Source organism: Erpetoichthys calabaricus, chromosome 5 (genome assembly GCF_900747795.2).
Source record: "Erpetoichthys calabaricus chromosome 5, fErpCal1.3, whole genome shotgun sequence".
Taxonomy (NCBI): domain Eukaryota; kingdom Metazoa; phylum Chordata; class Cladistia; order Polypteriformes; family Polypteridae; genus Erpetoichthys; species Erpetoichthys calabaricus.
The window spans coordinates 61842180-61867591 of record NC_041398.2 but is presented as its reverse complement, the minus strand read 5'-3'; the positions used below and the strand labels follow the sequence as shown (position 1 = coordinate 61867591).

The 25412-nt window shown below is 37.7% G+C and overlaps 1 protein-coding gene across 3 annotated transcripts in view; it reads right to left on the bottom strand.

The window, feature by feature from the left end:
- The window catches only part of reep1 (receptor accessory protein 1), a 119651-nt gene extending 94646 nt beyond the window's left edge, over window positions 1–25005 (bottom strand). Inside the window, exon 1 of one of the 3 annotated variants that reach the window (XM_028801572.2) lies at window positions 24880–25005. In XM_028801572.2, the coding sequence (XP_028657405.1) occupies window positions 24880–24911 (32 nt within the window). In that variant the 5' untranslated portion in view covers window positions 24912–25005. The remainder of the gene's footprint in view (window positions 1–24879) is intronic. The other 2 variants (XM_051928048.1, XM_028801573.2) reach the window with 2 other exon arrangements.
- Between the last annotated feature and the right edge of the window lie 407 nt (window positions 25006–25412).

Here is a 25412-nt window from a genome sequence, read left to right as displayed (position 1 = left end):
GAAGCAAGATTGATCTCAGAAAACCTGCTATTGCTAAGGTATTCAGAGACTCCCAGATGTGGTGAGAACCATAGTGCATCTAGAAATAGGAGGATAAATGTTTGGTCCCCTCAGGCAGGAAAATCTGAGAGCAAGATTGGTCTCAGCAGCGTGCAGCCTACCCTTGTTAAGGATGCCAGAGCTAAGTATTGTTGGGTGTACATGTAAAACAAGATTAGTAAGCTCAAGAACATAATTTAAGCATTTTTATGATTAATTTGTCCACCAATTTAAAGAACCATTGAAAACTAAAATGCCTTTAGTGGACACTTTCACAGTTAAACAGTTGAAATTGAATGTTAGTATTTTCATTGAATTAAGCTAACCGGTGACTGTCAGACATGAATGGTCCACTGTTTGCTAAAGTCAAATCTAAGTGATCTTCAGTTTAAAACCCTTTAAGATTACCACTGCTGTACAAGTAACTTATATAATAACACCTACAAGAGAAATATTATCAAGTTTCTGAATTCAAATATTAAAATGCATATCAAAAACAAATTCAAAAATTGATCTTACATTTAGCCAGTAAACATAATAAAGATTATAAGCAGAATTTTATTTTTTTTCTTTTCCATGTCATTTTGATCTAATGCAAGCAACATTTGCTTAAATATACAGGCAGGACTTGAGTTACAAACAAGTTTGGTTGTTGTGGATATTTATAACCTGAATTTTTTAAGTAAGTTGGAGCTTACACTGAAAATGTCCAGAAACATATTTCAAACTTATTAATAATATGAGAGTGAAGACATATGACTGTACTTTAAACCACAAAATATTTTAAACTAAATTAAACCATGGGTATGTAAAGCATGTTAAGCTTAGGCTTAAACTTCCTGCAGTTTTGGACAATGACACAGTAACTCAAAGAGCTGGAAAAAGGCATAATGACAGAAAAACCCACCATTAACTGATAATTGATCCTTCAGCAGAAATGTGCCATGTTTGCTGAGCAACAGCTCCCCCTCACAGTAGTTGTACTCCTTGAAACAACACAACTGCCAGACATCCTTAGGATGCTGGGTATTACAAGCAGGAGTTTCTACATTTCTGTTAAATGACCAGCTGCGGATCAAATTGCTTAATTGTGACAGAGTTTAAATTGCAGCTGCAATGTGCATGCTACCAGTTAAATGGCAATGATGCCATGTGGCATCTACGGCAAGATGAAGGGTGGCATTTTTTACATTTAGGAGAAAGCTTCACTTAAAAATACAAAAAAATGTAAAAATTAGCTTCAACTTGAAAACTACCTATCCATTAATTTAGTAAGATTATTTAGTACTGATATATAATTTGTTCTATAACACCTTTTAATATTTATTTCTTTAAAGAGCTTCGATAAAACACAACTTTTCCCCTGGGACAAATACAGTTCTATCTAATCTGCACATTCTCTATAGGACAAAACAAAAAGTAAAATAACGTCCACTGCAGGGACATTTTATAATCATCAAGAATTGCATAAACTGGTAAAAAAGGTGTGTAATAGATAGATAGATAGATAGATAGATAGATAGATAGATAGATAGATAGATAGATAGATAGATAGATAGATAGATAGATAGATAGATAGATAGATAGATAGATAGATAGATAGATAGATAGATAGATAGACTTTGAATAATGTTAACGTTTACCCCCCCCGGGTGGAATTGAAGAGTCACATATTGTGGGGGAGGAACGATCTCCTCAGTCTGTCAGTGGAGCAGGACAGTGACAGCAGTCTGTCGCTGAAGCTGCTCCTCTGTCTGGAGATGACACTGTTTAGTGGATGCAGTGGATTCTCAATGATTGACAGGAGCCTGCTCAGTGCCCGTCACTCTGCCACAGATGTCAAGCTGTCCAGCTCCGTGCCTACAATAGAGCCTGCCTTCCTCACCAGTTGGTCCAGACGTGAGGCATCCCTCTTCTTAATGCTGCCTCCCCAGCACACCACCACATAGAAGAGGGCGCTCGCCACAACCGTCTGATAGAACATCTGCAGCATCTTATTACAGATGTTGAAGGACGACCAGCCTTCCAAGAAAGTATAGTCGACTCTGTCCTTTCTTACACAGAGCATCAGTATTGGCAGTCCAGTCCAATTTATCATCCAGCTGCACTCCCAGGTATTTATAGGTCTGCACCTTCTGCACACAGTCACCTTGGATGATCACGGGGTCCATGAGGGGCCTGGGCCTCCTAAAATCCACCACCAGCTCCTTGGTTTTGCTGGTGTTCAGGTGTAGGTGGTTTGAGTCGCACCATTTAACAAAGTCCTTGATTAGGTTCCTATACTCCTCCTCCTGCTCACTCCTGATGAAGCCCAAGATAGCAGTGTCGTCAGCGAACTTTTGCACATGGCAGGACTCCGAGTTATATCGGAAGTCCGATGTATATAGGCTGAACAGGACCAGAGAAAGTACAGTCCCCTGATACGCTCCTGTGTTGCTGACCACAATGTCAGACCTGCAGTTCCGGAGACGCACATACTGAGGTCTTTCTTTAAGATAGACCACGATCCATGCCACCAGGTATGAATCTACTCCCATCTCTGTCAGCTTGTCCCTAAGGAGCAGAGGTTTTACATTAGTAAAAAAGAGAGTTTTTTTTTTTTTTTTGCAGGAGGGGTCCATGGCAACGTGTGCTTTTAAATAAATGAATGAATGTATGCAGGTTCCAGGGGGGTGCAGGTGCACATGGGAACGTGCATGCATCACTTGATCGTATATTCTCGTGCAAACACGAGTAGATCAGGCAAGTGCTTCATTTACACTTGGAAGTAGGTGGTTGCTGCTCCTGTGCCCTAGAGCAGTTTAAAACGTAGACTGGGAGAGAGAAGGATGAAGATCAAGAAACAATGAAAAAGTGAAAAAGACCGAAAGACAGACAGAGGTTAAAGCAAAGGGAAGAATGATGGAGATGGCTGGATAATGTGGAACCAGTGGGCAGTAAAGTGGAAGCAGGCAGCCAGGTCGAGAGCCCCAAGGAGGAGTCTATGGCCGATGCTCAAAACGGCTGAAAAGGATCTTTCGGGCTGAGTGTTTTCAGGAAGCCAGAGTGAAGTCTTTAAGGCCAAGGAGGGGAAGCAGGAGATGGCGAAGCGAGGCTTGGTGCAGAGCCCTGCCAAGAGCCTGTGACAGCAGCAGGACCCAATACTTGTCTTAAAGGTTGCCTGTGCCTGTTGGGAGGAAATCTGCTCTGGCTGCAGGATCCTATCTGGGGTAAGTAGGGGAGACATCAGTTTTTAGAATGAAGTACCAGGGCTTGTGAGTTTTTCTAGGACAGTTATTTTAACCTCATTTTAATGGATTATTTAATGACTATTTGTTGAACTTTTAACCTCCACATTTCACTTTTTTCATAGATTATTGATTTATTCATTGACTATTTGGAGCCCTGCACTTTAATTTGGAACACTGTTTATTTTAATAAAATTATTTGTAACTTTTACATCAACCCTTGCTGACTGTTTGGGTCCTCATTTGCCTGGCTCATCCTTGGTTACATTATCAATGAATCTGGGTTCAAACTGCCGGGGGCTATGCAGCTAACTCAGACTATCACAAGGTGTAGTCCAAGACTCCTATAAATTCTATGTTCATTAGAGTAAAATATCACTGATGACCAACAGTTTGCACAGAGTATTGCATGGCAATTTTTTTGTTAATGTAAAATCTAGTCATTTCTCTGTAGCTTAATGAGAATTTGTTTTTGTTTCATTTTCAGTGTCTTAAGAACTGCTGCAATAACCTGTACCAAAATACAGCAAACCAATCTAATGGATTGACAGTGGGAAATGCCTGCTTATGAGCCCTTACTCTAGATCAAAAGTGTTAAATTCATTTTTCTGCTGCTTAAATGTAAGAGCTGCTGAATGAAAAGAAAACTGGGAGAAACCACATCCCTCCAAGGACTAAGCTAGACAAGCTTCATTCTTCCCAACCAGAGTCTCTTTTCTGATGACTACTTAAGTCACCTATAACTGTTAGCTATAGGGCAAAACCAAAAAAAACCAAAAAAAATTATATTTATGTAAGTGGAAGCGGCAATCAAAAGTATGACAAAAAGGAGGAACTGGAGACAATGAAGGCCAAGAACTTATCAGAAAGAGTAAAATGACTTAAGGATAAGTTTGGTATCTTTCATGTCAAAGTAATCTCTTCACAATGGTTGCATACATCATTTTGCCACCTGAAATTGCATGCTAAACTGAAGCATATTTTATAAATAAACAACCTTTAAACTAATACTCTCCCCCATGAAACTATCAAGTATCCGTAAGTCAGAATGATCAAGGGGGACCCTATCATACCAAAATCAGGAGTGAGAGATATCATGCTGCATTAAAAACCACTGTGTCTGCATGGTGTTTTGCTAAAAGTATGATCAATTCTCTGTTAATGAGCCAAGTAACCCAGAGGCCTTTGGGGGTCTTAATCTAGTCTTGGAGCCAATGGGTACCAGGGTCCTTTTGTAAAGAAAAGACTTCAAACTTACCAAATCTGACCACTTTGAAGTAGCAAAGGTTAAGATTTAAGAAGACATGCCTTTTGCGTTGCTGAGGTACTTACTCTTTTGACAACAAAATATACTGAAAATAAAACATTTTATCAGAGATTCCTGGCCCTATTATTTTCTTTTTGCTTTTTTACCTTCTTAAAATTACATGACTATGATTGTTTTGCAATATGTGTGTAATCTCAAGATGCGGATCAATACTTAATAATGCTAATGGCATAAAAGTGGATGTATTCAATAAGTTCTAAGGCTTTTCTTTATGATGGGACCACAGTATTCATAAGTTCCTTTATAAAATGCAAGTGTTGGCTTGTTATGTTTCATGTGACATACTAATACTGTATATACCATGGTTGTGAAGAAATAACTTTTTTTAAAAATACCAAACATTTCCTTTAAAAAGAGCAACAAGTATCTGTGTAGTCAGATACACAGCCTGAACATGTAGCAATCCATATAACCGCACTGGATGTTTTACTTTCTCATACTTAACAATTAATGCAGTTGTATAATTTACTTGGCATACTTTCCGTTTAACTTACTTCATAAGCACCCAAACTATGTGATAAATTATAACAGCGAGAAATAAAGCATCACAATGCAATGCTTCTGACTTAAATAAACTGTGACAATGACCTAACATGAATTAGAATACACAATAACAACACTTTAAGACTTCTGTGGATTACTTTATTTCAGAAGTGGAAAATGCAAATAAACACAATTCCTCTCAGCTGCCTAGTTTAGAATTTTAAAAAAGCATCCAGCAATCCTGGCACCTGTTACTTTGTAAAATGAAAGACAAGTGTCTTAATTGGACTGGAGTGATAATCTAGCAGATAAGCAAGCAAAGGAATTAAAGATAAAGATTACCACGACTTGTTCCTATCAACTTAAAGTGCCCATTAACCAACAAAAACAAAAAAAAAGTCATACTTCTCCAAAAATTAATTGTTTAACACTATCTGCAAATTATAAGAAAAATTGAAACGTCTGCCAATGCCTGAGCTAGAAGAATTTTAGGATATTTAGGAACTCTTTGCAAGTATAAAAGTCATAGTGAAGCTGACAGATTGAGCCAGACCTCCATGGTATATCAACAATCATGCTCAAATGGGCTCAAAAGAGGAAAAGACATTCAAAGTGATACCCCACAATATTCTTTGTTCTAACTTGCACAATGACTGCCTACAACTGAAGCTGTCTGTTGGTACTTAAAGTCCCCATCACACTACATGATTTTTCCAGTGATTCTATTTACATAACCGTAGCAAGTCAGGAACAGTCAGAAGTACGCTCCCATGAGCATCAAATGTACTGTATATAATGTACAGTATATCTTGACATTCCTAGCAAATCAGACAACCAACCTGCAACTGACCCTGACAAAATAATACAGATTTGATTTTGTGTTAATGCATGTGAGTATGACAATCAATTAGTACTCACCCAAAAGTACAATGCATATAATGCAGCCATGAGGAAAGAATGAATACAAGTGTTTTGGACTAAGAAAATAGGAATGAGTCTTGTCTGTCTAATGGAGGAGTGGAAAAAGAATAGTTAAAGGCATGAGATTGTGTCACAACCTGCCATACCTAGAATGCCTTCATACAGGCACCAGCACTGTTAGGCAGCACATTCATTGGCTGTCAGCATGCAGCGAGCTTGCAATACCTTGGAAATTTGAAACTTTGCTGACAAGATGTAACAGAGTCATAGAATTTGTCATCCCTTGCCATTCCTAGTCATGTAATTTAATATCCTCAAGGTGAGGCGATCAAGCAACTGCAGTTGTTAAGTTTGACATCCCTTCCAACTACAAATCATGTAATATGCCACTAGCATATTGCAAGGAAAGCAATCCAGGTCCAACTTCAGGACAGTAATATATACAAGTAACAAGTGGTGCTTATTTGTTTAGACTCAAGAAATAATAAGGTAAATAACCTAAGAGGAATTATAATGGCACAGTACTAATGTAACATATTTACTGCTATTTCAGAAACAAAAACAGGTTATATTAATTTGATTGCTCTTCATCTTTTTACATAATATTAAGAAATAATGCAAATATTCTTTGCAAAAGAATAATTAGAGTAAAGAGATGTAATTTTTGAGAACTGGTTGCCTTATTTGTAAGTAAACATAAGGTTTGCCAGTTGTTTAAATACTTAAATTTTGTCTTCATAATAAGGCTTAGAGCCAAAATCTGTGTTCTCATAAGACAATATAATGAACAATAAATTACATATTGTGAAAAAATAAATATTGAGGTCAACAATAAATATTTACAGTCAACTCCAGAAACATTGGCAACCCTCACAAAAGTGAACAAAAACATTAATATAATATAGATAATACATACAATGATTCTAAAATTCCTCAAATGTTTGGAGAAATTGTTGACTTTTTATTTAATAAAAACTAGGGGGCTTTGCCCTCTGCTCGCTTTGCTTGAACACCATCCCAAACCTCCCCGGGGCGGGCTAAGTACCTGCCACTCACGTTGTGAAGGGGGGGGGTGGTCTGAACGCACACTAAGGAGATGCGGTCGGATCAGCTGCTGGCTTGCTGCTGCTGCCGAGCTGCGTGTACTGCTTGTCACACTGCGCATTGATCATTTAAAAGCCTGCACAGCAGCTATCCTTTTGTCTCACTGCCTTGTCTCATGGGACATTAAACTGTCTCCGAGAAAATAAGGTATCGTCTCCTTCCAAAATTTTCTTTTTATAATAGAGAGAAACAATTCCTGAAAAAGTGTTGTTATATCATCTGACAGGTTTATCTTGTCAAAAACATATGTGGCAAAATTATTGGCACCTTTGAGGAATATTTAAAATATGATTAAATAAATTTGCATCTTTGAGAAAAATATTTCTTGATGTTGCTTTTAGTGTCTTGGAACTACAAAGTTAAGTTGAATCTTGGGGATTCACTGTTTCGAAGTCAATTGTGAAAAGACACAGATATGACCAGAAGCTTTATGGATGAGTGGCACAAAAGAAGCCTCTCTTGAGTCCAAGGCACAATTCCCATCATCTCAACTTTGCCAATCAACATTAGAGATACAAATGGAATTGTGTGTTGTGGTCACAATTTTAGTATTGTAGATGCAACAGCACTAGATATTCACATCTGATAAACACACTAATTATCAGCTAATCTTAAAGGATACTCACCCCTTTGATATTATGGTTATCTCTTTATTATAAAAAAAATCCTGGAGAGAAACAGTAGGGCGTCGAGACGTGATCTTCACGTTAAGATCACGGAAGACAGTTAAAAGACCCGCGAGGACCTTAAACATGAGACATTGTGCCAAGAGATTGACCCAGGACCATCTCGCGATGACGTAGAACATGAGATTCTTGCAAGACACACCCTACTTACAATCAATATCAAATAAGACAACGGGGCAGCAAAACATTCAGTCATATGAAGGATTTGAGCATATACAGATCCAGGGTCTCAGTGCATATAAAGCATATAAGGACAATATGTTATAAATGAAATGTCAAAGATTAAGCAAAGAAGAAAGCAACGTGGAGAAAAGAGACCCAAAAGCATTGGAGAGAAAAATGAGCAAAAAAGAAAAAATAATCTAGGTGCAAATTCAGAAAATAAGGAAAGTAATTATCAGCCCGTAACAAGTGGAACTGAAACAAAGCACGTCCAATCAGGCTCAGAATTAAAAGACAGAGTAAAAAACAAAATAGAACTTCATAAACACGTTCACAAATGTTGGCGCTCTACACCTTCAGAGCAGATTATGAAAGCAGTGTAATTCGAAAGGCTCAAAAAAAAAAAAAAAACATTTGCGCGATACAAATGTGAAGAAAGTTAAAGAATATGAAAGTAGAAAAATTAGAAAGTATAAAAAAAAGAAAGCAAAGATCGCAGTAGTGCAAACAAATGGAAATTATTACTCGAAAAAGGGAAAATAATCACCACGGACCAGGTGTCATTGAAAAAAAAGCAGGATAAAGCGAGGTCAGAAATAAAAGACAGAGTAGAAATCAAAGTAAAACGTCATAAAGAGGTTACAAAACAAAAGGGCCAAACACATGCAGAGCAGGTTAGAGATAATGAAAACTGGAATTCAAAAGACTCATAAAAAATGTAGGCACAAAACACATGCAGAGCAAGATACAGAATATGAAAGCAGAAAAAAATGACAGTGTCAAAAAAAGAAAGTAAACATCGCATTAGTGCAAAAAAAGAGAAATTATTACTCGGAGAAATGACTAAAAGTCGAATAGAGATCGAATATATGGACACAGGTGATATGTCAGAAGTATGTAAATATTGTAGGGTTTTGAAGTTTAAGTCAGAGAATTTCAAAAACGTGTTTTACCTCACATGCATTTATTGGTTACTTTGCAAAAAAAATTATTAATTGCTGATGATGTCGATCGCTTTGTCTGTGCTGAAATTCCAAACTGAGAAACCTATCCTGAATTATGGTACAAAGTCATTAAACCCATGTCTCACTGACCTCATTTAAAAGATTCAGCATATTGGGACTCGAAAGATTCCAAATATTGTTTTTAGATAAGTTCTGAAATAATAGTGAAACTAATGAAATTGCAACAATTCAAAGAAAAAAAATCTTTAAAGTGTGTATCTGGAAAACCAAACACGAGGGTTGGTGAGCGAAGCGAGCAGGGGGCTAAGCCCCCTAGTTTGGGAATAAAAAAAAACATGATTAAATAAACTTCACAGTCATGCACTACCCGCATAAATGAAAACATCCCTGTCATTCTAGAAGATACTCCAGAAAGGGAGGAACAAGTAATGCATTACAGGGACTTGTTTACCTTATAATTCAGGGTGGCTGATGTCTTACATAGCATTAATATTTTTTCCAAATGAAATGGGTGAACTTGGGCATGAATACTCCTGAAAATATAAGGTATAAAACATAACACAGAAGCACACATGGTCAAGATTTCTATTGCCCTATGCCACAGCCCACACAAAATGACAAAACAGATTCCAATGAATCAAATACAGTACAGCACCTCTGTACTACTCAGATTTGGAAGACTCTACTTTAAAAAAATTTTAAAACTTCTTCATCAGCTTAAGTGGTTTGCAGAACAGCTTCTCGTGACATGCCAGCCACTTCTGACACCTATAGAACTGACAAATATTCACCTACAATCACCATGTTCAAAATAACTTGGGTCTCAAGTCCTCTTGCAGCCACAGTGGTTAATAAATTCTGGCTCGCAAAGTAAAACACAGTGGGGACTGGTAGGAAGTATCTTGCATTTTTTACATACCAGTCATATATGTGGCATGATGGCCACATGCTTTGGATTCATACATAGACATAAACAGCCTCTGTAATATTTATTGAGAAATATTTTTTAAGTAAAGGCATGTACCTGTCTTTGTCTATTCATAGAAAATTGGCTACGAGTAGTAAGTAGCATATGCACAACTATAAAGTAATTAACTGTACAAGATAGTCCTGTCAAAGTAATTGGCTATACAAGTTGTCCCTGTCAACATGTTTTGAGCAAACATTTACACACTTGATACAATTAAAATGTTGAGTCTTTCACCTTCTTGCTTCTTCAGTGTGCAAGTGACCATTACCACACCACCATAAAAAGATAAGTCTATTTCCTGTTTCAGTACTACAAGCAAATCAGATAGTGGATTGTTCTCACTCATAAAAATATACCAGGTATTTTCATTGCTCGTTAAAATAAAATGGTTTTCCTACTTTATTTATGCAGAACAGTTTTTCTTTAATGCTCCTCCAAAACAGAAGATAATATGAAGCACCAGATAGAGCAAGCGTAGTAGCAGTAGTAGTGGTATGCAATGAAACTGTACTCTATGACATATATAAAATGCTCATATACAAAGGGTACATATTATGTGCACAGAATACTATATAGACATCTAAAGTAACAAAGTTGTGATGCAAACAAATTAAATTGCACTTTCACTCGGCAAAAAGTATATGACGTAACACTCTATCTATATTGGAAATACTCCTATTTTACCTACTTTACATGCACTACTAGGAGGTCTAATATGATAGTAGAAGCACCATACACGGGGTGACATAAGGCAAGTAACTAACTCTTGGATATGTATGCCTTTAAAAGGTAAAGCCTAAAATCAGGAGCAAAGTGTTTCCACAAGCCAAAAGGTCGCAGTCTTCTTGGATGGTCATCCATTTTTCATGGTAACCCCAACACTATAACTCAACTAAGAATGAAGAAATACAGTGAAAATCTGACAGATGAAAGGGAATGGAAGACTTGGAAGGCTAACCTAGCTATAAATGTTGGTATTAAATAAGATTCAAGAACTTTGTTAATCATATGACATTGAACCACCTGACAGATAAACCCGCCCTTGCATAACACATGTATGTATGGAATAATATCATCCATCCATCCATCTTCCAAAACAGCTTTATCCTAAGCAGAGTTATTCGAAAAATGGAACATACCCCAGCAAGTATACAGATCCGTTCAAATGAACAACACTAGATTTCAGAAAGTGACTCATTGACAAAATTAATGGGCGGTAATTCTCTAAATCCAATAAACTGATAAGACTTTTTTTTCTGTGAAATTTGAAAATGATGTACACATTTTGCAATAAAATGGGGCATGGCAGGCACCAAGCACATTGTCAGTCTATTTAAGAAAGCAGTAACTGCATGGCTCTGAACACAAAAGCAATGTGTGAGCTTAAAAAAAAAACACTATATAGAACCATTTTTATGGATTTGTATTTTAGAATCAAAGCAGAAGATAGATTTTTTAAAAATTCACATTAATGTCTATTGAGCATTTATTTTGTGTACTACACTGTACAAACATGAAGAACAACACACAGACCATAAAGTCCAAACAACGTTTATTTTAATAAACAAAGCTGGTCATTCAATTTAATGGCTCTGACCCCCAGTGACTCTAAAGTGAATAAAACAGATTTAAGAATGTATGCACACATGTAAAGTCAGGTCCATAAGTATTTGGACAGTGACACAATTTTCATAATTTTAGCTCTGTACGCCACCACAATGGATTAGAAAAAAACAATCATTATGTGATTGAAGTGTAGACTTTCAGCTTTAACTTAAGGAGTTTACCAAAAATATTGTATGAGTTGTTTAGGAATGATAGACATTTTTATACATGGTCCCCATATTTTCAGGGGATCAAAAGTATTTGAACATTTAACTGACAATCTATTCCATAGCCATGTTGGAGCAGTTCCCTCATTATTTCATTGACTATAACTATTTCATGAACTCTTAATATGAGGTCCAAAGAGCAGTCAATGCAAGTAAAAAGATTCTATCATTAGGCTGAGAAAACAAAACAAACCCTTTAGAACCCTTTGGTTTGAATCCTACCTGGAAGGGAGAAAATTCTTTGTTAGTTGTGGTAATTACAACTCAAAGACACATGATATCCTATATGGTGTTCCACAAGGCTCTATCCTGGGTCCGCTGCTTTTCTCAATCTACATGCTTCCGTTAGGTCAGATCATCTCAGGGCACAATGTGAGCTACCACAGCTATGCTGATGACACACAGCTGTATTTATCAATAGCACCTGATGACCCCGATTCTCTTGATTCACTAACACAATGTCTAACTTGTATCTCAGAATGGATGAATAGTAACTTTCTCAAGCTAAATAAAGAGAAAACTGAAATCTTAGTGATTGGCAAAAATGGATACAATGAGGTTATTACAAATAAACTGGATGCATTAGGATTAAAAGTCAAGACGGAGGTAAAAATCTTTGGAGTAACTGCTGACTGTAATCTGAATTTTAAATCACATATTAATCAGATCACTAGGACAGCATTATTTCACTTAAGAAACATAGCAAAAGTTAGACCTTTTATATCATTAAAAGATGCTGAGAAATTAGTTCATGCGTTTGTTTTCAGTCGGCTAGATTACTGTAACGCAATCCTCTCAGGAATACCCCAAAAAGACATAAATCGTTTGCAACGAGTGCAGAATGCAGCTGCTAGAATCCTAACCAGGAAAACAAAATCCGAGCACATTTCTCTAGTTTTGATGTCACTACACTGGTTACCTGTGTCATTCAGGATTGACTTTAAAATTCTGCTTATGGTTTATAACACCTTAAATAATCTCGCCCCATCTTATATATATCAGAATGTCTGACATCTTATATTCCAAATCGTAACCTCAGATCCTCAAATGAGTGTCTCCTTAGAATTCCAAGAGCAAAACTTAAAAGAAGTGGTGAGGCGGCCTTCTGCTGTTATGCACCTAAAATCTGGAATAGCCTGCCAATAGGAATTCACCAGGCTAACACAGTGGAGCACTTTAAAAAACTGCTAAAAACACATTATTTTAACATGGCTTTCTCATAACTTCACTGTAATTTAATCCTGATTCTCTGTATATCCAATTCATTATAATAACTATTCATGGTGGCTCTAAAATCTGTACTAACCCCTACTCTCTCTTCTGTTTCCTTTTCCGGTGTCCTTTTGGTGGTGGCTTGCGCCACCACCATCTACTCACAGCACCGTGATGTTCCAACAGTGATGGATTAAAAGCCAGAAGTCTGCATGACCACCGTCATCAAGTCCTTCCGTGAGAACCCTAAAAACAAAGAGGACTATTTCATTTATGTTAAGTAGAATGCCCAGAGGGGACTGGGCGGTCTCATGGTCTGGAACCTCTGCAGATTTTTTTTCTTTTTTTCTGTCCCCCCTGGCCATTGGACCTTACTCTTTTCTATGTTAATTAATCTTGTCTTATTTTAATTTCTTATTTTGTCTTTTATTTTTCTTTTCTTCATTATGTAAAGCACTTTGAGCTACTTTTTGTATGAAAATGTGCTATATAAATAAATGTTGTTGTTGTTGTTGTTGTAGAAAGATAGCAGAAACAGGAGGAGTGGTCAAATCAACCATTTGGTACATCTTTAACAAGAAGGAATGAACTGGTGAGCTCAGCAACTCCAGAAGGCCTGGACAATCATGGAAGACAAGTGCTCTGGATAACTGCAGAATTATTTCCTTGGTGAAAGAAAACTCCTTCATAACATTTAGCCAAACCATGAACACTCTCTGACACATAGACCTGTCATTGCTGAAGTTAAGAGAAAACTTCATGAAGGTTAAAATACAGATGGTTAACCACAATAGTGGGAACCACTGGTCAACCTCAAGCATAGGAAGGACAAATGCGAGAAAACAGTTTTTAAAAAGTGTTTAAAAGCCTGTCCAGTTCTGGAGCACTTTTCTTTGGACAAAGCAAACTAAGATCAATATGTACCAGAATGATGAAAAGGAAGAGCATGTAGAAGAAAAGGATTAGCTCATGATCCGATACATACAACATCATCTGTGAAACATGGTGAAGGCTGTGTTATGGCATGAGCATGCCTGATTGCCAATAGAAGTCAGTCTCTAGTGTTTATTGATGATATAACTGCTGGCAGAGGAACAGGGATGAATTCTGAAGTGTACAGGAATATACTATCTACTGAGATTCAGCCAAATGCTGCGAAACAGACAGGATGGAACTTCACAGTACAGATGAAAAATGAGCCAAAACATACTGCGAAAGCAAACCAAGTGCTTTTCAACACAAAGTAGTGGAAGATTCTTCAAAAGCCAAATCAATCAACTGACCTCAATCCAACTGGATTTGCATTTCACTTGCTAAAGACACAACTGATGGCAGAAAGTCCAACGAACAAGCAGCAAATGATGACATCTGCAGTAAAGGCCTGGCAAAGTATCACTAGGGTGGAAACCCAGCATTTGGCCATGTGTTCCAGACTTCAGGCAGTCACTGACTGTAATGGATTTTCAACCAAATATTGAAAATGATAATTATATTTATGATTATGTTAGCTTGTCCAAATGCTTTTCAGCACATGCAAACAGGGGGACCATGTATAAAAATGTCTGTCATTCCTAAATGGCTCATATAATATTTTTTATAAACTCCTTAAATTAAAGCTGAAAGTCTACACTTCACATAATAATTTCTTTATTTCATACCCATTGTGGTGGCATACATAGCTAAAATTATGAAAATTGTGTCACTTTCCACATACTAATAGACCTGACCGAATATAAACAGAATAGTCAGTGAGGTCTAGCATGTAAGGCACTGCACTCTCTTTAAACAACAAGACTTTTAGTTTGATCTCTGCTTCCATCTCAGTATGTTACACAAGTAAGTAATTTAATCTGCTTGTGCTCCAACTATAAAAAATAAACCTGAAAACTGTAGAGCGCTGTACATGTAAAGTGCATTTGATTCTCATAATTCTCACAATAGAAAAACACAATATAGGGTTTTCCATTTCTGAGGCTAACAAAAGAATAAGTAAAAGCACAATGACAGACACTTTGAAGCTCATGTGCTACCAACTATATTTTTTAAAAAGCAATGATAATACTTGACATGTAATTGTGTGCTATGCATTTGCTGATTGCACACTTATCTTTGCTTTAAACTGCTATGCCAATTAGCTAGACCATATAAACTGATGCTGGTGCCAAAAAAGATACCAAATTCATTATGGCAACCTGATACACTTTACAATGTAAATTTACACATCTTATAAACAAGTTTATATTTTTCCTCATTTTTTTACTTGATTTTTGATTGCTTGTGGCACAGCATTAAATAATACAAGCAAACAAAACACTTGGCCTAATCATCCCTTTCTCAGAAACCCACATACTTCCCCTATAGCCCTGGTTACCTGTTTTTCCATAGGCAAGCCTTTTAACCTGTGGAGACCTTTACTAGATGATGTCCAAATAAAACATCAGATGGTTAACTGTCTTCTATTTGCCTATCCTAGAAGCTTCTAGGGTGGTTCTCCCAGGAACCTGAGATTATGGTAAATAATGAACAGCTCTTAAATTTCTTTAGCTCTTTAAATGCCCATTTTTACTTTTATTGGCTAAGGATGAGATGTGGCACTTTTCCACAACATACTGTATCCCTACATTAAAGGCCATTTCCTCTTCCAGCACTCAGTATTTTCAGGTCTGTCCTCAGAAATGAATAAAGCTGATCATTATAAAACCTCAAGAAAAAGAGAAAAGTAAAAATGTACAATGATGGTAGAAAAACTACCCGTGGAGGTGGAGTCAGATTATTCATTTGAGAACCTTCTTATGTTCAGATATAAACAAAGGGTAAGCAACTTCTTGGCAAAGGAAGGTGAAGACTTTAGTGTTATTTGAAGGAGAGGAACAGTGTTCAAGGTGTAGAGATAATGCCAGGTCTGCAGTTGCACACTAACAACTTCTTCAGGCTTAAAAAGTTTCTGTGGAAGGGCACAAGTAGCATACAAGTTGCTAATCTCCAGAGGGAGAAGATGGGTTGCATCTTGTACAATAGAAAACTGGAATAGAAGAGTCCAGCTTCGAGGAATACCACACAATCCATCTGCACCTAAATACAGTATCTGGTAGAAAGATGCACATACTGTGGGAGGGATATGTGTTAATCCAGTAAAGGTCACAGAATGAAGAGTTTTAGGGTCTACATTACATACCATAAAAAAACAAACATTCTATACACAAAGATTCTCATAAACTGAATTAAACAATATATGTAACATTTCTTATATATAATTATTTTTATTGCCCCACTCAGGGTTGCTCCTTTGCTGAAGGATAAGTTGCGTCCCCTTGAGCCTGAACAAAATTATTTTTATTGTTTTTTCTTTGTTTTTTGTTTGCTTAGCTTATCAGAGTCTCACTTTCTTTAAACATCAATATTGATACTCAAGCTTTCTTTCTAAAATCTGTTATAGCTTTTCAAGACCTTAGGAACTAGTAAGACACATTTGCACAGCTGAGTCTGTACATTTCCCATCACACTGGCACCAGGGCCTGTATCTGAAGTCATAATTGTGGAGTTGGAGTCAAAGTAGTAGGAAACTATTGGGTAACTGGAGTTGGAAGTCAAGAGTAGGTAAAAATGTACCAACTCCAACTAAATATCCATCCATCCATTTTCCAACCCGCTGAATCCGAACACAGGGTCATGTGGGTCTGCTGGAGCCAATCCAAGGGCACAAGGCAGGAACCAATCCCGGGCAGGGTGCCAACCCACCGCAGGACACACACAAACACACCCACACACCAAGCCCAATTTAGAATCGCCAGTCCACCTAACCTGCATGTCTTTGGACTGTGAGAGGAAACCCATGCTGACACGGGGAGAACATGCAAACTCCACGCAGGGAGGACCCGGGAAGCGAACCCAGGTCCCCAGGTCTCCCAACTGCGAGGCAGCAGCACTACCCACTGCACCACCCCCAACTAAATATAAATTGTAATATAATGTGTTTAAATTTTCCACTTTCACATATACTAATTTAATTAAAATATTTTTAGTTTTCAGGACACATTTTAATATACATTAAAGACTGCCTTTTGCAACTTTCAAAATATTACATAACTATGCTGGTTTTAAACCTCATACACAAACTGACAATTTCAAAAAGAGTTTTAACAAAGTCAGCAGTTTTTCAACACTTTACAATTAAAGCAGATGGGCATCTGTCAGATCTTTCAGTGTGTTGAAGATAATGGTGAAAAAGTATATGAAATAATATAAGTAGTTTTACTGGTTCTGAAAAGAAAGCACCTACAAGAGCATCAAACGTAAAAAAAAAAAAAAACGCTTACAGCATTTTCATCCAAAACTGTGAGTAATTTATACATGGCAGTGATGAAATGCCTTGTATCTTGTATGTTGTGTACTTTCAGTCAACATGGTAAATGTTTTTGTCTAATTGCAAACTGGAGAGTCAGGTGAAGGTGGTACCATAAATTGAGGAGTCAGAGTCCAAGGTTTTGTGTACCTACTCCATAGACCTGATTGGCAGTGACAAAATATCCAAAACACAAGGTTAGAGATATAAACAACCACACAAAAAATAGTAACATGATACAATTTCTGTAAAAAGCTGAAAATGCAACATTGAAAGTGTATATGCTTCAATGCACCTCATCGAGATACAGTTCCAGTCTTAAATGCATTACTACCTCGTCTTCCTTTAACCTGGCACTGGACAAAACAGGATAAGAAAACAGATGACTTGTCAATGTTGATTAAACTTTTATATCCATCTTTTTTTTTGTTGGCTGCTTGATGATCACTTTGAAAATTTATATTTTTGGCTTTTCAACCACAAAAAGTAACCTCCTACGACCAAGAAGCTGTTAATTGTTCATATACTAATAATCAGCAAAGTAATTACAAATATTGTCAATATATAAAAATCAACACAAAAAAACAAACACAATGCTGTACATAAAATACCAAACAATATGTACACAGAAATAAACAAAAATATATAAAAAAATTACAAACAGCCTTTATTTTATAACCTCAACTCCAAAAAAGTTGGGACGCTGTGTAAAATGTAAATAAAAACAGAATGCAAGGGTTTATCCTTAAATCCTTTAATCTCATAAACCCATTATATTTACAGCAGAACATAGAAAACATATCAAATATTTAAACTGAGAAAATGTACCATTTTTAGAAAAGAATAATATGATTTTAATATTGACAGCAGCAACATGTCTCAAATAAGTTGGGACAGGGCCATGTTTACCACTGTGTAGCATCCCCTCTTCTTTTAATAACAGTCCATAATGTCTGGGAAATGAGGGAACCAGTGTTGGACTTTATGGAGAGGAATGTTGTCCTATTCTTTCTGATATAGGATTCTAGTCCAGGGTCTTCTTTGTCATATTTTTCATTTCATGATGCGTCTAATGTTTTCACTTGGTGAAAGGTCTGGACTGAAGACAGGCCATTTCAGCACCTGGGGCCTCAAGTATAACGCCGTGCGTAGAACTCACACTATAACACGGCATAAGCACAAAAGCGGGAATGTGCATATGCACAGAAAAATCCAGATGCAGGAATCTGTGCGTACGCAAACTTACACATTCTTCCGCTACATAAATCCCGATCAGTGTGAAAAATAACGCACATGCACGCGCCTTCTGTCCTGCCACAACTCCTCCCAGAATTATGCCTCTTTGAATATGCAAATCAATATGAATAGCTCTTAAGCTCAGCCTTCTCTGAAAAGACAATGGGAAAAGCACTGGGGAAAATAAGAATTTCAGCGAATACCAAGTGGAGGCAAGGAAAAACGTACTATTTGTTGGTTTACACAGTGGTATAAACAACAAAAGGAAGTTGAACGAGTGACATAGCATGAAAGCTCAAGTTCATGAAATCGCACAGTGCCCAAAATAAAAAAGAAGTTGTCAGATATCAAATTCGCCGTGAAAATCCGAGTCGTAGCCCACCGTCTGAGTTTCATATGAAAGCTTATTAGGGTGCAGAGAAAAAAAAAAAAGGCACACAGTGGGGAAAAAGCACTAAATGTCAACTTTAATCTTGAAATTTCCACTTTGATCACATAGTTTATTTTGTCATTAAAGTAGAACATCATAAACTTCATCTTAAAATCATTTAATTTACTAGTTTTTCAAATCCCATCGTAACTAAAGCAGCACATTGAATGCTTTGTTTTGTATTTGATCTTCTATGTGCTTTATGTGTGTGAATCACTACATGCTTACCGGCTTTCTCTTCCTCCAACAGGACACAAAATCCATTACATTCGTAATATTACAGCTCTCTGAATAATTAAAATACTGAGATGTATACTTGATATAATTTTCATGCCGATAGGAGTTAAAGCATGTTATTAAACATGGGAACATGGTGGAGCAGTGATTGTGCACGACCTTCTATGAAATAATTTCAGAAACAATCCGTGAACGGAGTGCCAGATCCTTTCTACCGTAGCGACACCGTGTCCTTTAATTATTAACAATATAGATTATTTAAATGAAGTTAAAGTTTTATCTGTATAATATAATAAACATATTTTGCTGCATTTCATCTTAAAAATGATATCGTCATCATATGTAAATACGCGCTTTATAAAGTGGCTCAGGTTGCGCAATATTATAACTGTAGTGCAAGTTTACAGTGAGGTGATTGTACTTATAAGTACAAACAGTTCTACAAGGAGCACTTGATGAACTGATTGATTGCATTTAGAGCTCTTGGAATGAAACTCTTTCTGAACTGCGAGGTCCATACAGAAAAAGTTTTGAAGCGTTTGCCGTGTGAGAGCAGTTCAAATAGGAAGCATGGCTGAGGCAGCGTGTGCTTGATGCAGTATACCGATAATTCTCTTTCCGATCAGCTGCTCTGAGTGGTGCAGTGAGAGTAATATGGAAAAAGATGATCCGCTGTGGCAACCCCTAACGGGAGCAGCTGAAAGAAGTAAAAGAAGGTGCAGTGAGAGTAACAATGCTAAAACAGTTATGGTATTTGGAATAGTTTGACCATTCCGTGGACCATTATATTGTTACTGGTTAATTACAATCAGATGCATTAAACTAATAAACAATATGCTGTTAATTTCAGTGTATTTATAATGCTGCATGAGGGATGTGGATCTGAAAAAGAAAGGGTAACCACACAGGAACAGTAGCACTGCTTTGACGCTGGGTGCCGCCAGTCTGCAAAACCGAGCCGAGAACTTGCGTAGTCCAGACTATGAAGTACCGTGGAAATGTGCGTGGCTTTACGGCAAGTTTAGGTTTTATACACCACGATCTGAGCGTGGAAACGTTCGTACACAACATTTCTGTGCGTACGCACCGTTTATACATGAGGCCCCTGGACTCTTCTACTATGATGCCATGCTGTTTTAATAAATGCAGTATGCAGGTTAGCATTGTCTTGCTGAAATATGAAAAACCTTCACTGAAAAAGACATTGTCTGGATGGGAGTATAAGTTGCTCTAAAACCTGAATAAACCTTTCATCATTGATGGTGCCTGTCCATATGTGAAAGCTGCCCATTCCATAGGTACTAATGCACCCCCATACCATCAGAGATGTAGACTTCTGAACTGAACATTGATGGTCCCTCAACTCTTTAGTATGGAGGATGTGGCATCCATTTTTTCCCAAAAAGAATTTCAAATTTCAATTTGTCTGACAACAGAAAAGTTTTTCACTTTGCCTCAGTCCATTTTATATGAGTTTTAGCCCAAAGATGACGGCAGCATTTCTGGATCACATTCACATATGGCTTCTTCCTTGTATGACAGAGCTTTAACCTGCATTTGTGGATGGCATGGCAAACTGTGTTCTCAGACAATGATTTATGGAAGTGTTCCTCAGCCCATGCAATGATTCCATGATAGAATCATGCCTGATTTAATGCAGTGCCGCCTGAGGGCCCGAAGATCACAGGCATCCAATGGTGATTTTCAGCCTTGTCCCTTGTGCGCAGAGATTTCTGCAGATTCTCAGAATCTTTTGATGATATTATATAGTGTAGATGATGTGATATTCAAAGTCTTCACAATTTTACTTTGAGGAACATTATTCTGAAATTGTTCCAATTTGTACAGGTAGATGCTGTTTTTGGCAGATTGGTGAACATCTGCCTATCTTTACTTCTGAGAGAATCTCATCTTTAAGATGTTTTTTTTATACTCAATCATGTTACTGACCTGTTAACAATTAACCTAATTAGTTACAAAATGTTCCTTCAGCTGTTTCTTTTAGTACCACTTACAGCCTTCTGTTGCCACCATCCTAACTTTTTTGAGATTCTTTGCAGCCATCAGATTCAAAATGAGCTAATATTTTTCATGAAATAGTAAAATGTTTCACTTTTTTATATGTTTTGCATGTTCTTTTGTGAATAACATATGGGTTTATGGGATTTAAAAATTATTGCATTTTGTTTTTATTTACATTTTATGCAGCATCCCAACTTTTTTGGAATTGTACATAGAATATTTCTATAGTGAAACTCCATCCCATGGTGTTTTATAAGTGCCAAAACTTAGAACAACTGTTTCACTGAATTTTTCACATTTGAAACACAGGAGAGTTAAATTTCATTCTCAAGATCACAAAGTATATTAGGGTGGGTACTAAAGCTAGTAACCTTGACATTTCAGATGTAGTGTCTTTCTACATTACCCTGCTTGTGTTAAATCACTATTAATGCATTAAACATTCATTCATTCATTCATCTGCTAGCTCAACCCACTTATCTCAGTAAAAATGTGGGAGCCAGAGCTAATATGTCCAAATATTAAATGACAAATCATTAATAATAAATATCACCTGGCAAAAGAAAAGACAGAAGAAAATTGACCTCTTAGAGTGGGTATGGGTGTGTGTGGGTGTCCTGGCATCCAGCTCAGGACTGGTTCTTTCCACGGATCAAATAGTGCCAGGATATACCTTGGTCTTCCTGACACTGTAAAGCAATAAAAAAGCTGGTTTGAAAAAGTGGATTGACTGGAAAATGAAAATATTACTTCCAACACATGCATAGAACAATTGCTCTTTATAGTTCTCTGTTGCTGTCTCTAGTGGAACAATTGCACATTCTTCACACATTTGCCTTTTTTTTGCCTTTTCTGGCTCCTTGTGACTATGTGTCAGTTCTGTCATTTAGAATACATAGTGTGGTGAATACTGTACTTTGTTCAACATATATATTTGTATTTACTTATTCTGTGTTGAATATAATTTACATATTTTACTAACTGGTGGTGCAGTGGCGCAGTGGGTAGCACTGCTGCCTCACAGGAGACCCGGGTTCGCTTCCCAGGTCCTCCCTGTGTGGAGTTTGCTTGTTCTCCCTGTGTCTGCGTGGGTTTCCTCCCACAGTCCAAAGACATGCAGGTTAGGTGCATTGGCGATTCTAAATTGTCCCTAGTGTGTGCTTGATGAGTGGGTGTGTGTGCCCTGTGGTGGGCTGGCTCCCTGCCCGAGTTTTGTTTCCTGCCTTGCGCCCTGTGTTGGCTGGGATTGGCTCCAGCAGACCCCCGTGACCCTGTAATTAGGATATAGCGGGTTGGATAATGGATGGATGAATATTTTACTAACTTATTATTACACAGGAACATTTATGTTGCTAACAGTAGCCGTGCCATCAGCACTTCAAAACAGGTAATCCATCTGAAGCTAAGGATGTCTGGGCCTGTCAAGTACTGGCCAGATGGGAGACCCTCCAGGAAAAAGCTTGAGCTGCTGCTAGAAGAGATGTTGGTGAGGCCAGCAAGGAGCACTTGTTCTGTGTGTGATGGGGAAACTATGCTGAGAAAAAAAATATAATTGTCCTTCAGATGAAGTGTTAAACCAAGATCCTGAATCTCTGTGGTCATAAAGGATCCTTGGGCATATTTTGAAAAGAGAAGGGTTTACGCCAATGTCCTGGGTACATTACTCATCACTTCCCCTTCTATTCTTGCCTCGAAATTATTCACTGTCTCTATCTGCCTAACTGTCTCACTCACCTCTTCATTAACTAATAGCTAAGGTGTAGTGAGCATGCTGGAGCAAAATGGATGCCATTTCATTATACAGGTTGATCCTGTGGTGAAGGCTAAGTGGTTTTCAACTGTCTACAATATGCAAAGCATTTTGAGTTGTAAGAAAGGCATCATATAAATGTAATTCATTATAATTATTACTTATTATGATAGACACCAAATATAAGTGAGCCTAACTTGAAATAGATTTTCAAATGGATTGATTAATTAAGAATATGGATGTATTGATTAATATTTCTGTTAATGACCTATGTTTCTCTTTGTGTATGACAATTACAGTCAAACTTTAGTATGATTTTTTTTTATATTAACATACAAATGTGATTTCATTGGGTATAGTAAATTCTCCAACAAATGTCCTTTGCTTCTTTGAAAACCTCCACCCCACGAAGTGACATTTTTATAGGTGTTGTTTTGTTATACTGGGTTGAGCTTCTCACCTGGACCCTGTTCTTCTTACAATGGGTCTGGAAAGTGGTGAAACAGCTTGGTGAGAGACACTAAAAAAATGTGTGTATGTCACTCACCAAAGACTTTACAGACACCTGATAACCTTGTGCTACTGGTTAACAATTAATCAATAAGTTTTGATTCAAAACACTTGTCATTTTCACAGACAAATGGTCTGTAACTACTAGTTTAAGTTTTCACAAGCTCTGCACGACTGTTCCCCAAATTTGTTAAATGAGGAATCTACAAAGTGAACGTTGATTACCTCAATGCCTGCACTTTTTATTGTCAATTACAGCTTATCTTACAGAGTGCGAAAGCATATTTCTCTAGTATACCTTCAAAAAAATCAACATGTCTGCGATTAGAGGTATCATTTCCGAAAACGATTCATATATATCCCTCTTCCTATGTCTAATCCAAATGGTTCTGACAGCCAGGAGTTGAGCAGCAATCAGTGCAGAGAAATAAACAGATGTGATGGTCCGGGAGAGATAAGTCTGATGTACATTTTCTTCACTTTCATCTGCATGTATTGTAGGAATGACTGTGCTGGACCCATTGTCTGCCACACAAAGCAGCAGCTAGTTATTTTTGAAACAGTAATAATAATAATAATAATAATAATTTTTCTTTCCTAAGCAAGAAACACAAAATTTTGATAAGCACAATGAGGCCCCTCTGTTGTCATTTTCCTTGTCTGGTCCAACCCCTTCGGCTTCTCTTAACCCGATTAACATAACACACAGCGAGCGCGTTTCAAAACTAGACATATCCTTAGAAATCCTCCGCGCTGGCGTTTACAATGCAATGACTGCCTTCTTTTTAGGTTATTGTTTTAATATTGGATCGGCGAGGTTAAACACAACAAAGAGAAGACCCGAACAATAAAGGCCACTTCGTGTATCAAGTGGATTGTTCAGTCATCTTCGTGATCGCCCGTCGACGTTAGGTAACAAGGAGCCCGATGTCAGCGGTTGGTAAGCGACAGACAGACAGACAGACAGGAAGGCACTACATGATAGATAGATAGATAGATAGATAGATAGATAGATAGATATTTGAAATAACGTTGGTGTATGTAGGGTGTCTATGCCCCCTACTAAGAGACCACAACCACTAGGGGTAGGCAATGACCAGCTAACATGACCTGTCGGGTTTATGCCGCTATGACTGCCACTCCAACTGCCCCCGCCCGTTTTCCCTCCCATATTACTCGCTCCTCCACCAGCCCTATAACTCCCCCATTATCACTATGTTCAAGCTGTTTATCTTGCTAGCGGTGCCTAAATTTAGGATGCGAGACCCGGCAGGCTACACGAGCCCAGCTCCGCTGTCATACATGCACCTTGCCATTTACAAGCAAAACGAAGGCGACACGCGCCGAGTGGAAGAAAGAGAATACAACATCAACTGCACACATGATAGTTTAGGCCGATCCAAATAATAATAATCACAACTTACACAACCAGTCTAGAGATGATCCATGAGACCATGGTGTTGTGCTGCGTGCCTCCGAGTGTGCGTGCCGCCGACTGAGCTATTTTTAAAGGGAGGAGTTTCCTTTCTGCCGACGGCAGGACGCAGCCATGTGTCAGTGGCGTCAGAGTCGCAAAGGCACCCTTGCACAGCCTTCTTCGCGGCGAACCACTTACTGTATGCGGGTGAGTGAGTGTGTGCAGAGTAGCGTTTAATAAAGTTGGGGAGTGCGTTTTATGTTTCATAGTAAAGGATTTCAAAGGGAAATCAGTCGCCCTCCCTCCCCCCCCCAAAAAAGATTTGGTAGTAGTTGTCACTTCTGGCAAAGAGAGGTACAGAAACAGAGAGGTTAAACGAATATCTGTCTTGAAGTTACCTGCTCTGACCAAAATTGAAAGAATGAGTGCGAGTTTGACATCGAGTTTGCCGGCGTCCCGTACTCAGTTAATTCTTTCCTTTGCAGAATAGCGTCCAACCCCACAAATTTGGATACGAGGATGTTTTAATTGTTTTTTTTT